General features: G+C 43.3%; 1 protein-coding gene across 1 annotated transcript in view; it reads right to left on the reverse strand.

The window, feature by feature from the left end:
* Positions 1-1,569: 1,569 nt before the first annotated feature.
* Positions 1,570-12,491, reverse strand: part of IMPAD1 (inositol monophosphatase domain containing 1) — a 30,167-nt gene continuing 19,245 nt past the window's right edge. The window contains exons 4-5 of the mRNA XM_029923430.1: positions 4,622-4,783; positions 1,570-3,183 (exon numbers count right to left, since the gene is read on the reverse strand). Of these exons, the coding sequence (XP_029779290.1) occupies positions 2,912-3,183; positions 4,622-4,783 (434 nt within the window). The 3' untranslated portion in view covers positions 1,570-2,911. The remainder of the gene's footprint in view (positions 3,184-4,621; positions 4,784-12,491) is intronic.

Genomic DNA, 12,491 nt, shown 5'->3' on the forward strand with positions numbered 1-12,491 from the left:
CAAATAGGATCCATCTTGTTGGCCCTCTGTAATCTCGACTGAAATAGGGACAGAAGTGTGAAAACTAACAGAAAAAGCAAGTTCTCTTAGGCAGGTTTATATATCTAATTCTTGTATTTCCTGCATTTTCATTCTGTGAAGAATGGATCTGAAGAAATGCTTTGTATAGCACTGGATTAGACTTGACAGTATAAACCTTTGTGGCTTTGAAGGTGACTTTCCTTCACTTTTTGAGAAGTCTTTGAAAAGTAATGGCCAACCAGAACTCTGACAGACTTCATCTCTGAGAGCTTAACTAGAGTCTCCATCCTACTTTAGGATTTCAGCAGCCAATCTTGATAAAAGTAGGCCTACGAGAGAATTCAGGGGTTAAGTGCTGGGGAAGAGTACAGGTCAAGAAAGAGGGGCAGATACCGAAGAACATGAAGGGGCTGAGGACCTCGAGAACAAGGTAAAAGATGAAGAGGGCAGCTGATAAATACTGAAGTTACTGGCGTCACTGTTTTCACTAAATGTGATGTGTAAAAACTTAAAAATTTAAGGGAACATTGTGCTCTAAATGAGGGCAAAGAAAAAGGAAAGAGAAGACCAGGAGTTGGGGATGTTAAGGGTCACTAAACGTTAAACTCTAATTATGTTGCTACATTTTATAGGTGATTTTCCATATTTAATTTCTGGGAGATATTGCATGCCTTACCTATTCATGGTGTTGTACCTGTATGTTCTGGAGCAATGTCTCACATAAATATAAACACTGTTCTTTGTACTTACATTAGTTCTGTAATGTAGACTGACTTCTAGAAACAAAAAAAATTGAAAACGAACTTTCTATAAAAGCACATAAAAACCATTAGTAATTAGATGATACCCAATGAATTTTAAAAATAATGTGTTTAACCGCCAGCCAGCATCTATGTTTTGCACATGAGCCCTTCGCAAAAGTCATTACCTACAGCAGATTAATGGAACTAAAAGTAAAACCAAAGCAATCATGCTACTAATATGAGCTAGTTTCATGTCCATTAAATGAGAAAGCTTCCATCTATTATTGAAATAAAAAAAAAAAACCCTCCCAATTAAATGCCATTTCCTAACACGCCAGTCTTATTTCCGGCATAATGTTTGACATTATAATTAAACGCTTACTCCATGGGCCATGGACATAGTCTAGGCCTCTGCCATGTCTCTGGAGAAAAAGTGTTCTCATGTCATTGCCAAGTAAAAAGGCGAGGTCTCCAATATTCTGTTCTGAATCTCTATGTCCTAAGTATCAAATGTTCCGACTACCAAAACAGTGTATGAATTTTCACTGACCAAAATTCTACCTACTGAGGCCCACTACGCTACCAGATTTGTGACCAGTTGCTGGATGTTGAGGAGAAGCACGTGTGTCCTCCTAGAGTCCACTCCCTAAGGAGGAATTACAGGGCTTTGGAGACAGTGTAAAATGCAGACCTACAGCTGGATGTACATCGCACCAGGTGAGGATGTCCATTCTTTGGTCAATTTTACCTCCAAGACAGGAAAATAAGTGGAAAGCTATTTTAAAGAAAAGAAAAGAAGCCATCCTTCCCCTTTATCGGTATATTATAAAATACAAAGTCACATGAAATAACAGTATTTGTTTACACAGTTTCCAGATATTACACAGAGAGAAATCAGCATCCCCGTGAGAGCTCGTGACGCAAGGGTCTAGGTAGAGCGACTCCGCGAATACTCTACCACGTTTCTTCCAACCGGATTTTGCATACCGAATTTTAAAAAAGTAATCAAAAAGTAACATAACCATCATTCTTTTAATCTGAATGGAAACTTTCAAGTATCTTAAAAGTTACTACTTTTGAGCGTTTAGTTAGGTTAGATCCATTTACTAATGGTAAAAGCAACCATAAATCATTCTTGAGGAAAGAATCTCTACATAAAACCCAGCAAATTTTTTTAAAAGTATTAAAACAAGGTGTTTTAAAATAATGAAAGCTAGCTTCATTCATGTAATTACCAAATAAGTCAATTAAGAGAATCATTTATATTCTTGTAGGGCATCATTTATCCCAAATGAGCAAATGTACCAAAATCCTAGTGCGAACCCTGAAACCTTACACCAGACCTTACAAGTTAAAGACTAAATGTTGGTCAGGAGGGTAAGGACAGAACCTCCACCCTTAGAGCAAACGGAAATCAACAGGAAGATGGCAGAAGTGTTGAACCTAGAGGTACAAATACACTTTTCTGTATCAAAACAAAACAAAACAAAACCACACACCCAGAAACTACAATCGCAACGCAACAATTATATAGCTAGATTCTCGACTCGCTGGTGAACCTGTTATTAAAATTTCAAAGAAAGAAAACAATTTCAGCTTTTTCTATTTTAATCCTTAAGAAATATTCAGTAACAGATAAATAGAACATTTGTTGCATATTAACAAATGTGTGGCTTCTTGTGCTTTCTATCTGAACTAGGGGTAAGAACCCCCAATTATTTTCAATGAGATACAATTTTAAGGTGATTATTAAATCTACACAAAAATCAATCCTTTCTTCAGCCCAATTCTATATGAAAGTACTAACAAATAGTGAAGATTCATGATGCTGTGTGAAAATGGTGTCTCATAACAATGTACTCAGCTATAGATTTTAATTCACAAATATATAGATATGCGCCTTGTGTATGACAACTGTACGAAAATAGTCTCAGAAATAAAGACACACTTGAGACACGAAGCAGCCCATTTTCCCTGATCCTACATCCTACTTATTACAGGGAAAATAAGTCTCTGATGCTTCATAAATACTTTAAAAAGTTCAGGATGGCCTTAACCATGCATAGTCTCCACCGATGGTTTGAAGCCCCCAGCGTTTCAGCTGACCGTTCAGCCCGGGAGGAGCTGTGACCCGTCACGAGCTTTGCTTATTTATGTCCTGTCTTCTCTAGATCTGGGAGTTTTCTGACCAGAGCTTGGTGGTTCATTCTGATGCTAGCAAGAAGCCCTCCTTCAATGCCGTCGGAACCAGTGTAGCTGATTTCTTCACCGTTCAGGGTAGTCATATGCCCCCCCAGGGCTTTTAAGATGGCGTTGCCAGCACATATATCCCACTTTTTGATGTACGTCACATGGATGTACAGATCGGCTTTTTCTTGACTCTTATCGGGCACATCTAGGAGTGCTAAAACTTTGTAACCTAAAAGATGAACACAGAATTTAGGTTACTGTTGGGAAGACTTAAGGAATGTAGCTTACTGTTTAAGTAAGAGCACAGGATGTGAAGGAGTTCTCTAGACTGTGTTTGCAACTGCTAAGTCTGAAATTATTGAAAAATAGTTTTGTTCTGTTTTTTAAAAAAAACTAACAGCACAGACCTTAAACCCAAATGAGTGGAAAATCTACCACAAAAGAACTTATGAAGCTATTCTCAGTGTAACCAAATGTCATCTTTTCAATTTGAATCTCCTCTGTGGTTGTTTTCTGTGGAATGGCACGTTCACGAGGTCTCACTTCCGATGGAATACCGCGGAGGCCACGTGCCACGGGTTTCCTCGCCCTACGGGTGCTCGATCTGGGAGCCCAAACAACACTACAGCCTTAAGCCCTTATTGTAAGGAGGCAAAGTTCTTACACCAAAGAATATAATAAACACAGATGAAGCCAGGTCTAGAATCTGGTTTATCCCATTCCTACCAGGTATTTCGAATCTCACGTCTCTAACCAGCCTAACAGATAGCTTATAGGAAACAGTGAAGTCATATAGAGTAAGGTACATACATATATATATGTAATCACCAAATTAAAATTATTAGGCTTAAAAGTGAATAAGCATTACTTTTTCCTTTATTTCTGTGGTGAAAACGTCTTTGAACGCGCATTTCTGACCATAATGTGTTATTCATTGGAATGAAAACAATTCTGTCGTATTAAACAGTACTCAAAAGCAGCGTGGGCAAACGGCCTGTGAGCCAAATCCAGGCCAGGCAGTGCTTCTGTATAACCCTGAAGCTGTGCGTGGCTTTCTGTGCTGTTAAAAGGTGCTAAAACCCCAGAAATCCAAGAGTCCGTGTGTGGCTTGCACAGCCTTACAGATTTACGGCTGGCCTTTCAGAGGAGGGAAGCCGAGCCCTGAGCAGTGACGCAGGTAAGAAACCAGTACAGGACATGCAGTAGGCTGGGTGGCCGCTCAACTCTGGCTCCTCCCAGACACGCAAGCTGCAGAGCTGAGAGGTGTCACGGTGCCCCACGGACCAGCCAGTCTAGCGACACTCAGGACGAGGCCTGGCACGGTTCTGCCACGGGAGGTAATGAGCTTGGGCCTCCCTCTCCTCCCTGACACCCCGACAGTTAAGCTGACAGTACGGCTGTTTTCATCTTGGGCGGAGGGTGCTCCCGCAGTATTCGAGGAACCGGAGTCCCTGTGGAGACAGGCCGCTACTGTGAACTGGAGCACGAGGGCATGTGTGACCGAGATCCCACCCGAGACGTCACCCAGTGGGAGACCAGGCCTGTCCAGAAAGCACACGGTCTCTTCTCACTTTCTTCCCCAGCACAGGACACCGGGTCTTTCCCGACAGGGCCCTGAGCACGCTGGGGACACCGTGCACAGGCACCGTGGGGCAGGAGGGACATACCAGCGCCACCAGCTGGGATAATGGTAGTCTGGTTCCCAAAGGTCTGAAGAGCAACCTGCTTGACCATTCCGGAATGGGAGCGCGACACCACGATGCTCGGGGTCCTCTGGTTGTAGGAAGTGCGGGCCCTCACATTTGACCCGCCGTCCACCATGGCCCAAGCTGCAGAGCAAACGTAGTATCTGTTAGCAGCACTGAAGCTTTCTGAAACTGAACCTCAAAGTACAGAGAGCTGACAGAGAAAGTATCCTTTGACACAGGATTACTTATATATTTTTTCCAAAGCAGAAGTATTTGTTTTTCTGAGAACAAAAGTAATATTTATGTATTTTTTACATTAAAACAGGCAAATATTAAAACGAGTTTAAAAAAGGCCACGTGATCTTGCCCAACCAGAGAGAATGTCTACTAAAGACTCGAGTTAACAATAACAACTCCCAGGCCCCAGAGGTCCCTGAGGGGGGTGCGGCACTCTCACTGGGACTGCGCTACAACTCAGCATCCCCTGCATCGCATCTGGCTTCACTCCCTCCCCAACTCAAATATGATCCCAAGGGAACTCTTTAGTAAACATCCTGCATGCTAATCTCCGTCTCAAAAGTCTGGCTCCCGGGGGAGCCAACCTGTGACAACTAGGACTTAAGCAAAACTAGTTCCCCTAGTTTAATGTTTAATGTTTAAACATTTAAATAGGTCTTTCTCCTAAACTACCTCTATTTCTGATATATTCAGGGTTTCAATAATTTGCATATTGGATTTCAATAATTTGCAAAGCTCCTAAGGAGCTTTACAAACGGTTAACGAGGTGACTTGGGTTTACGGATCTGCTTTATCACGGAGTATTAAAAAAATGCTCTAGATTTCAAAATAGAACAGGAATTTGGAAGAAGATGAAGAGCCCTAGAGACGGCTTGGAATGTTTTCCTGGACTTGGAAGTTTTCTTCGCTGACTGCCAAGCTACACGAGAGAACAGCCTTCCTCAGGACTGCCCCGTGCAGCGGGCTGCGCTAGCGGGCACTCGCTGTGGGGGGACAAGGTCCGCCGTGGCTGCGGCCAGGACGGCCACCTGACCACGGACTCCCGCTGCAGGGACACATGAACAAAAAGGAACAGGGTCTGGGTTCCTGGGTTCCCCAAAGACCATGGCAGCTTCTTGGACTCCTGTCACACTTCCCGCTAAAAACCACACGTAGCAACAAGGAGGGCAAATACGAACACCCCTGATCAACAGCTAAGGAATGAGGAGACGGAGTCTGGTCACAACCACAGACTTCTGAGGGGGAAGAGGAGTAAACACGGAAGGTGAGCAGAACACGTGTCGTAGCTGACCCCGCGGTGTGGGGGGACTGTGGCGGGAGCTTCACAGAGCTGCTTGAAGGACTCTCAGCGGTGGGGGAGCCCCGAGAACCGCAGCCAGGGTGTCTCCCCAGAAGGAGAAGGTCCCATCTGAAGTGAGACCCCCCGGAAGCAGGCCTGAAACGTGAGCAGCAGCAAGAGGAGGCCGGGAGAAGGCACAGAGCCAAGGTGACATCCGGACAGCGCCCCAGAGGACAGAGAGCGCCTCTCAGGACGGGTCTCCAGGAGAGACACGTGGAGGACGGCAAACAGAACTCAAGGAGCGGAAGGGGATGAAGCTACGGGCCCTGCTGAAATGCGGCAGGGTCACCCAAGCAAGGAGAGTGCAAACAGAAAACGACACCTGCTAATAAAGAAAATGCCCTCCTCACTCTAACAGAAAAGGCAGCTCCTGAGCCGAGAACCGCCCGAGCCCCTTCCCACCGACGGCACGCCGGTCTGCATGGGGTGAGGAGCCCGCACGACTGCAGTGTCCACGGAAAACCAGGAGATGGAGACACAGGGAGCCAAGGTCAAAACATTTCAGGCTACTTGAAAATGTTCACAAATTAAGCAGAATAAAATGGTAAGATAGCATTCTAAGATGACGAAAAATAAGTAAAAAGCAGCAACAAAATATAAAAGGACATAGTGGGACAAGAGAACAACCCAGGAAAGACAGATAAGGACGAACACAATGGAACAGGAACCCGCGTGACGCAGGAAAGAGAGTGGAAAGAGCAACAACAAGAGACAGAACCACTGAAGACTTGGCCGTGGATCACGAGACACACAGAAGGACAACGGATGGGCCCAGAAGCACAATAAGCAATGAGAAAAGCAAAAATTTAGTGAAAACAAGTAAGCTGGGTAAAGGGACAAGGGAGAAAGTGACAGATACAGAAGTCAGTGAAAGAAGAGTCAATATACACAGTAGTTTCTGAGAAAGAAAAACAAAAATCATGAAATAGAATTAATCTTCAAATTCTGATTCAACGGGCACCTGGGTGGCTTAGTCGGTTAAGTGACTGACTTGGGCTCAGGTCATGATCTTGGGTCTGTGAGTTCGAGCCCCACATCAGGCTCTGTGCTGACAGATCAGAGCCTGGAGCCTGCTTCGGATTTTGTGTCTCCCTCTCTCTCTGCCCCTGCCCTGCTCACTCTCTGTCTTTATCTCTCTCAAAAATAAATAAACATTAACAAAGATTATGAGTCAAAAAAGTCCCCGAAATAAAAGAGGACCTAAATATCCACACTGAGAGACACACTATGTAGATACCTGCACAAAATGCCAACTCTGGACCTGAGATCGATCAGAGTTCTATTATTAGACTTTCAAGATAAAGTTCTTTGGAACTCCAGGCAAAAATACCAAGTTCCTTACAAAGGAAAGAAAATCGGATTATCAGCTTTGCTGCCAACAAGATTCAACATGCAACCACACTGGTATTTATCAGTTCAGCATTTTCTACCAGTTAACCAAGAAAAAAGAGTGTGGGGGGCGGTGAGGGGGGTAAAACAGTGTCCTACTAAAACTCATGTCTTCTAGAACCTTCAGCATGTGACCTCATTTGGATACAGGGTCTTTGTAGATGTACTTCAAGTTACGGTCACACTGGATTAGAGTAGGCCCTGAGTTCGAATCTGGTGTCCTTATACAAAGAGGAGACACAAAGTATAGACTGAGAGAATATGAGGACAGAGACCTGGAGTGATGGGTCCACACACCAAGCACGCCAAGGAACGCCTGACACCACCGGAAGCTGGAGGAGGCTGGGAAAGGGTCCCCCCCTGAGCCTTCATAGGGTGCATGGCACCACCAACAACCTGGTATCAGACTCTGGCCCCCAAAGTGTGAGAAAATAAAGTTCTGCTGTCCTAAGCCCTCAGGTTTATGAAATTGGTTAGAGCCCCCAAAATCAGAGGGCTAAACCGATACATGTGTAAGCAGCTGAGAGTCTTTCAAGTTACAAGACTAGAAAAAACTTTCAACGTGTAAGAATTCAGGTAACGGGAAGGCCATCTATGAGCTGGCTCTTCGGAAGTAATCTCTGAGAAGACAAGCGCTAGCCAGCCGAAGGAGGGCTGAAGAACACTTAGCAAAAGCACTACTGGTCAGCACGAAATAAATTTAACTGTGGATTTAAGAGGAAACCATAATAATGGATAGGATATCCTAAAAAGATAGGAATAAAGGTTTTGGAAGAGTCAGAGTGTGTAAATGTTACCTCACAGTTGACTGGTCAGAGCCAAAGGATACCATTTCAATCTAAAGAGCTGAGGGCAGAAAGATACATATCGGAAGAGCTATGACTAAAACGGGACAGTAGTCAAGGAGGTTAAGTAGGCTAATTTCTTTGCCGCTCACAGGGGAGGCCCGACGGACAATCCCTAAGGAAAATGACTACATAACGAAAGGCATTTAAACAAAAAAGTTATATAGAGAGAGGTATTAATAAAAAGTGGGCAACAAAAAATTCAACTTAAAAAATAACTGTAGGTTGAATCACACTGAATATATAAAAATCCGAAACACTTTAAGGATATTAAAATTAAAATATTATTTCCTTTATTTTTTTATAAAGGAAAATGCCTGATCTTCCCAGAAAAAATAACATTTGTTTCCCCTCGAGGTAGTTTTTACCTAAAGTCCTTACTTAGAAATTAGTAAATAAAAACAGTTAACCATGTATTTTGTCTTCCTAGTAGGAACTACATTTCAGGATAAATGAGAGCTGATGAAATTGCTCTATAGAAGGATTTTAGGTAATATATGTTGAAAAAGCCATTCCACATCTTTAACAGACCTTTCTCTAAGATGATTAGTTATATATAAGAGAGAGAGAGAGAGAGAGAGAGAGAGAGAGGGAAAGAGAGACAGAGGCTGAGCAGGGAAGGGGCAAAGAGAGAGGAAGACACAGAATCCGAAGCAGGCTCCAAGCTCCGAGCTGTCAGTACAGAGCCCGACGTGGGGCTCGAACTTATGAGCCGTGAGATCATGACCTGAACTGAAGTTGGACGCTCAACTGACTGAGCCACCTGGGCACCCCACAGCTCTAACAGATCTTAAAACTATTTTGTGAAAGGCTTCATGGAATCCTGATCTCAAACGGTGCCAGAGTATTCCTCCAGACTACCTGCTGGTAATCAGAGAATCAAAATAATTTATGACAGAGATCTAGTTGTAACACTTTAAAATCTTCGTGTCACTAGTAACGAGACGAGATAGGATATATCACGTAAAATCACGCAGCAGGAAATTCATGATGAGTATCTATAATGTATTCTTGACAAAAATGCTTAGCCTTAGTCCAGTCAAGGCTTTGGATCTAATTTGCACTTTAAGAGAAATAGAAGATGAAAAATGAACAAGTTAAAGGACACCCTGAGGAAATAATCAGAAGAATCCAAAAAGCAGGACATGATGTAACAACTATTTGATCTCAGTAAGTGATGTCATGGGAAGAGCAGGACTGGAGGCTGTTCTAGAGTAAGAGAACTTAACAGAGTGAGGGGAAAATGTCACTTGGCTGGATCTTGGTTTGAAGTTACCAGCTGTAAAACCCACTTTAGAAATAACTGGGGGCAGGGGTGTCTGTGTGCTCAGATGGCTAAGCTTCCTAACTCTTGGTTCTGGCCCAGGTCGTGATCTCACAGGTTGGTGCATTGAACTAGGGCTCCATGCTGCCCGTGTGGACCCTGCTTGGGATTCTCTCTGTCCGTCTCTCTCCCGCCCCTCTGCACCTCCCTTCCTTAATCATGAGCTCGCTCTCTCTCTCTCTCCCTCTCTCAAAATAGATAAATAAAATATAAATAAACAACTGGGGAAAATAGGAGTACTGGATCAGTTAGGGAATAAATGTTAATTTTAATATTATATTAACAGTGCCGTTCTGAAGAAACATGTCCTTTTTAGAGATGCACAGTGAACTATATAGGAATAAGACCTCATGATCCTTGTCATTTTCTTTAAAGTACATGAAAAAAATAGGAAGCAAACATAAAAATGTTTAACTGTTAAATCCAGGTGAAAGAGCATATGGAAATTCAGTGCAATTTGTGTTTGTCTGAAGTTATTCATAAAAGTTAAAAAATGGGAAAGAGGAAAAAACAAAAAAATTCCCTAAGTTCTTTTTAGCCATGATGAAACACCACGGTTCTACGAAGAAGTGAATTTACAGAGCTGTAGCTCTAGAGGTCAGTATTGTGTAAGAGAATAAAGACAGCAACTCTTCGTAGCCCGGATCAGAAGAATTTAGGTGAGAATGACTAATTTAGTATTTTAAAAATACACTTCATGTTACATACTCTCAATACATTCTCTCATAACACAGGGACAAATGATTTCAAGCATATTTAAAACTCAGTAGGTGCTTAAATAAACGATTGATATGAAGGGATAATCATGAAAAGGTAAAATAGCAGCTAAAAGGTTTCATTCTATCTGTAAGATATGCTTAAAAAAAAAAGTCCAGTGGGAAACAAAAAGTGGTTGGTATTTTGCTACACAGACCTCTGACACTCTAACTTCTTTCTAATAGCTACAAGTGTCCCGTGTGGCTACACCACACTCACACATTACGTTGTTAAAATACTGTTCACGCACTTGTCGCTTCCCAGAATTTCAAACGCAACGAACTACTTCTAAGTATGATAAGGATTTTGATCAGTTCTTCTCGAGCTGCTGCCAGTAACAATATGATCTAGCTCCCAAGTGTAGCTAAATTCTGGTAAACACACAATACTTGACAGTTGGTACCCTGCCAACATCAAATACAGGCTGGATCTGAAAATAAGTCTGAAAAGAGGACACAAGCCAAACAGGAACAGAAGGTCAACACACACCTAAGGACACGCTGGTCTCCAGGAACGTGTGCTGGCCCGCGAGCCCCTCAAGCCCCCCATACAGGACCAGTGGGCTCCATCACCGAAGAACAGGGCATCTGACTATAACTTACAGAAACACTGTGGAACACAACTTGTTCCTAAGTTAGAAACTTCTGGCTTTGTTATTTTAAGGGAGGTAAGACTACAGGGGGCAAGGATACATGTTCTTATGGAATAAAGATTTTTTTAATGGGCATTTTATTACCCCTATTCTCCCCCACCCCTAAAATGAACAGATGTGAAAATCAGGGCTCAAAGAATGTGAATACAAAGAACTGGAGTATCTCTTTTGCCCTCTTCTCTCCTCTTTCTCCAGCCTGGAACAGAGCCACTGTAACTGGAAGCACCCAGCTCTGTGAAGGTGCAAACACAAAGCCCCCTTCTAAGAAAAGAAGTGAAAAGTCAGGCAGCTTAAGAGTATCATAAAGCCACTGAACCACCCCACCCTTTGGCCATCTTACTAGGTGAGAGAAATAAAACCTTTACTTGTTTAACTGCTGTAATCAGATTTATTTTGTACGCGGCTAAATGCAACCCTAACTGATATAGACAGGCAATGAGGAACACTGTCAAAGGATGAATCAACTATGCTTCAATAAAAAAATTTACAAAAGGAACCAGAGAGAACTTCAAACATTTAAGCCCTGTACATAATCTTTAGAATATTTGTTTAATGTTCATTTATTTTTAAGAGAGAGAGAGAGAGAGAGAGAGAGAGACTGAACACAGGCAGGGGAGAGGTAGAGAGAGAGGGAGACACAGAATTCAAAGCACCTCCAGGCTCTGAGCTGTCAGCACAGAGCCCGGTGTAGGGCTCGAACTCACAAACTGTCAGATCATGACCTGAGCTGAAATCAGACCCTCAACCAACTGAGCCGCCCACGTGCCTCTGTACATAAGCTTTATAGGTCTGTTTTCTCTTTTTTAAGTTGAAAGTCACTATAATTCATCTTTCCAGAGTTATTCTGAGCTTGGACTGAATCAACGTCAATACACTTCATAAACTGTAGAAATACTAAAGAAGTGTCAGATATTAATAAGTAGTAGTTAGCTCTTGCTGTAACAACATGGGTTTCATGGCAAGAGCTGCTAGCGTCTTTTCTCATCTATAAAAAACGGCAATATTAACCCCCTCCCTTGTCACACAGTAACCACAATCTTCGGTATACGTCACATGATTAAGCTCTGCACAGAAGTTAGGAACTGTGGAGCTCTGGAAATGGCGTCATGTGTGAGGCTGACTGCTCCTAGTGCAGTGGATGACCCTGAGTCCCGTTTTCTCCTCTGTGAGTGGGAGCACCAGCAGTGAGTGTGCCCTTCCCTCACGAGCTGTACTAAGCACAGCAGCACTGCTGAGCCGAGTTATGTTCCAATCGCCACTTGCCCAGCTTCCCCCTAAGTGACACAGCCCTGAACTGGATGCTTGGACGGAGAATAGGGACTGCATTTCCTAGCCTCCCTGCAGCTCGGTTTCAGCCACATTTTGGTCAATGGGATGGGAGCGGAAGCGATGTGTGCAACGTACAGGTGAAACCCTTAGTAGAAAATGTCCCCCACATCTCCCCTGCGGACCCGCTCCACTGGCGAACTGTGGGAGAAGCAGAGAACCGTCCCCATGCAGAAGCGGGCGACAACACTGAGCAGAGC

The sequence above is a fragment of the Suricata suricatta genome, chromosome 15 (assembly GCF_006229205.1).
Source record: "Suricata suricatta isolate VVHF042 chromosome 15, meerkat_22Aug2017_6uvM2_HiC, whole genome shotgun sequence".
Classification (NCBI taxonomy): domain Eukaryota; kingdom Metazoa; phylum Chordata; class Mammalia; order Carnivora; family Herpestidae; genus Suricata; species Suricata suricatta.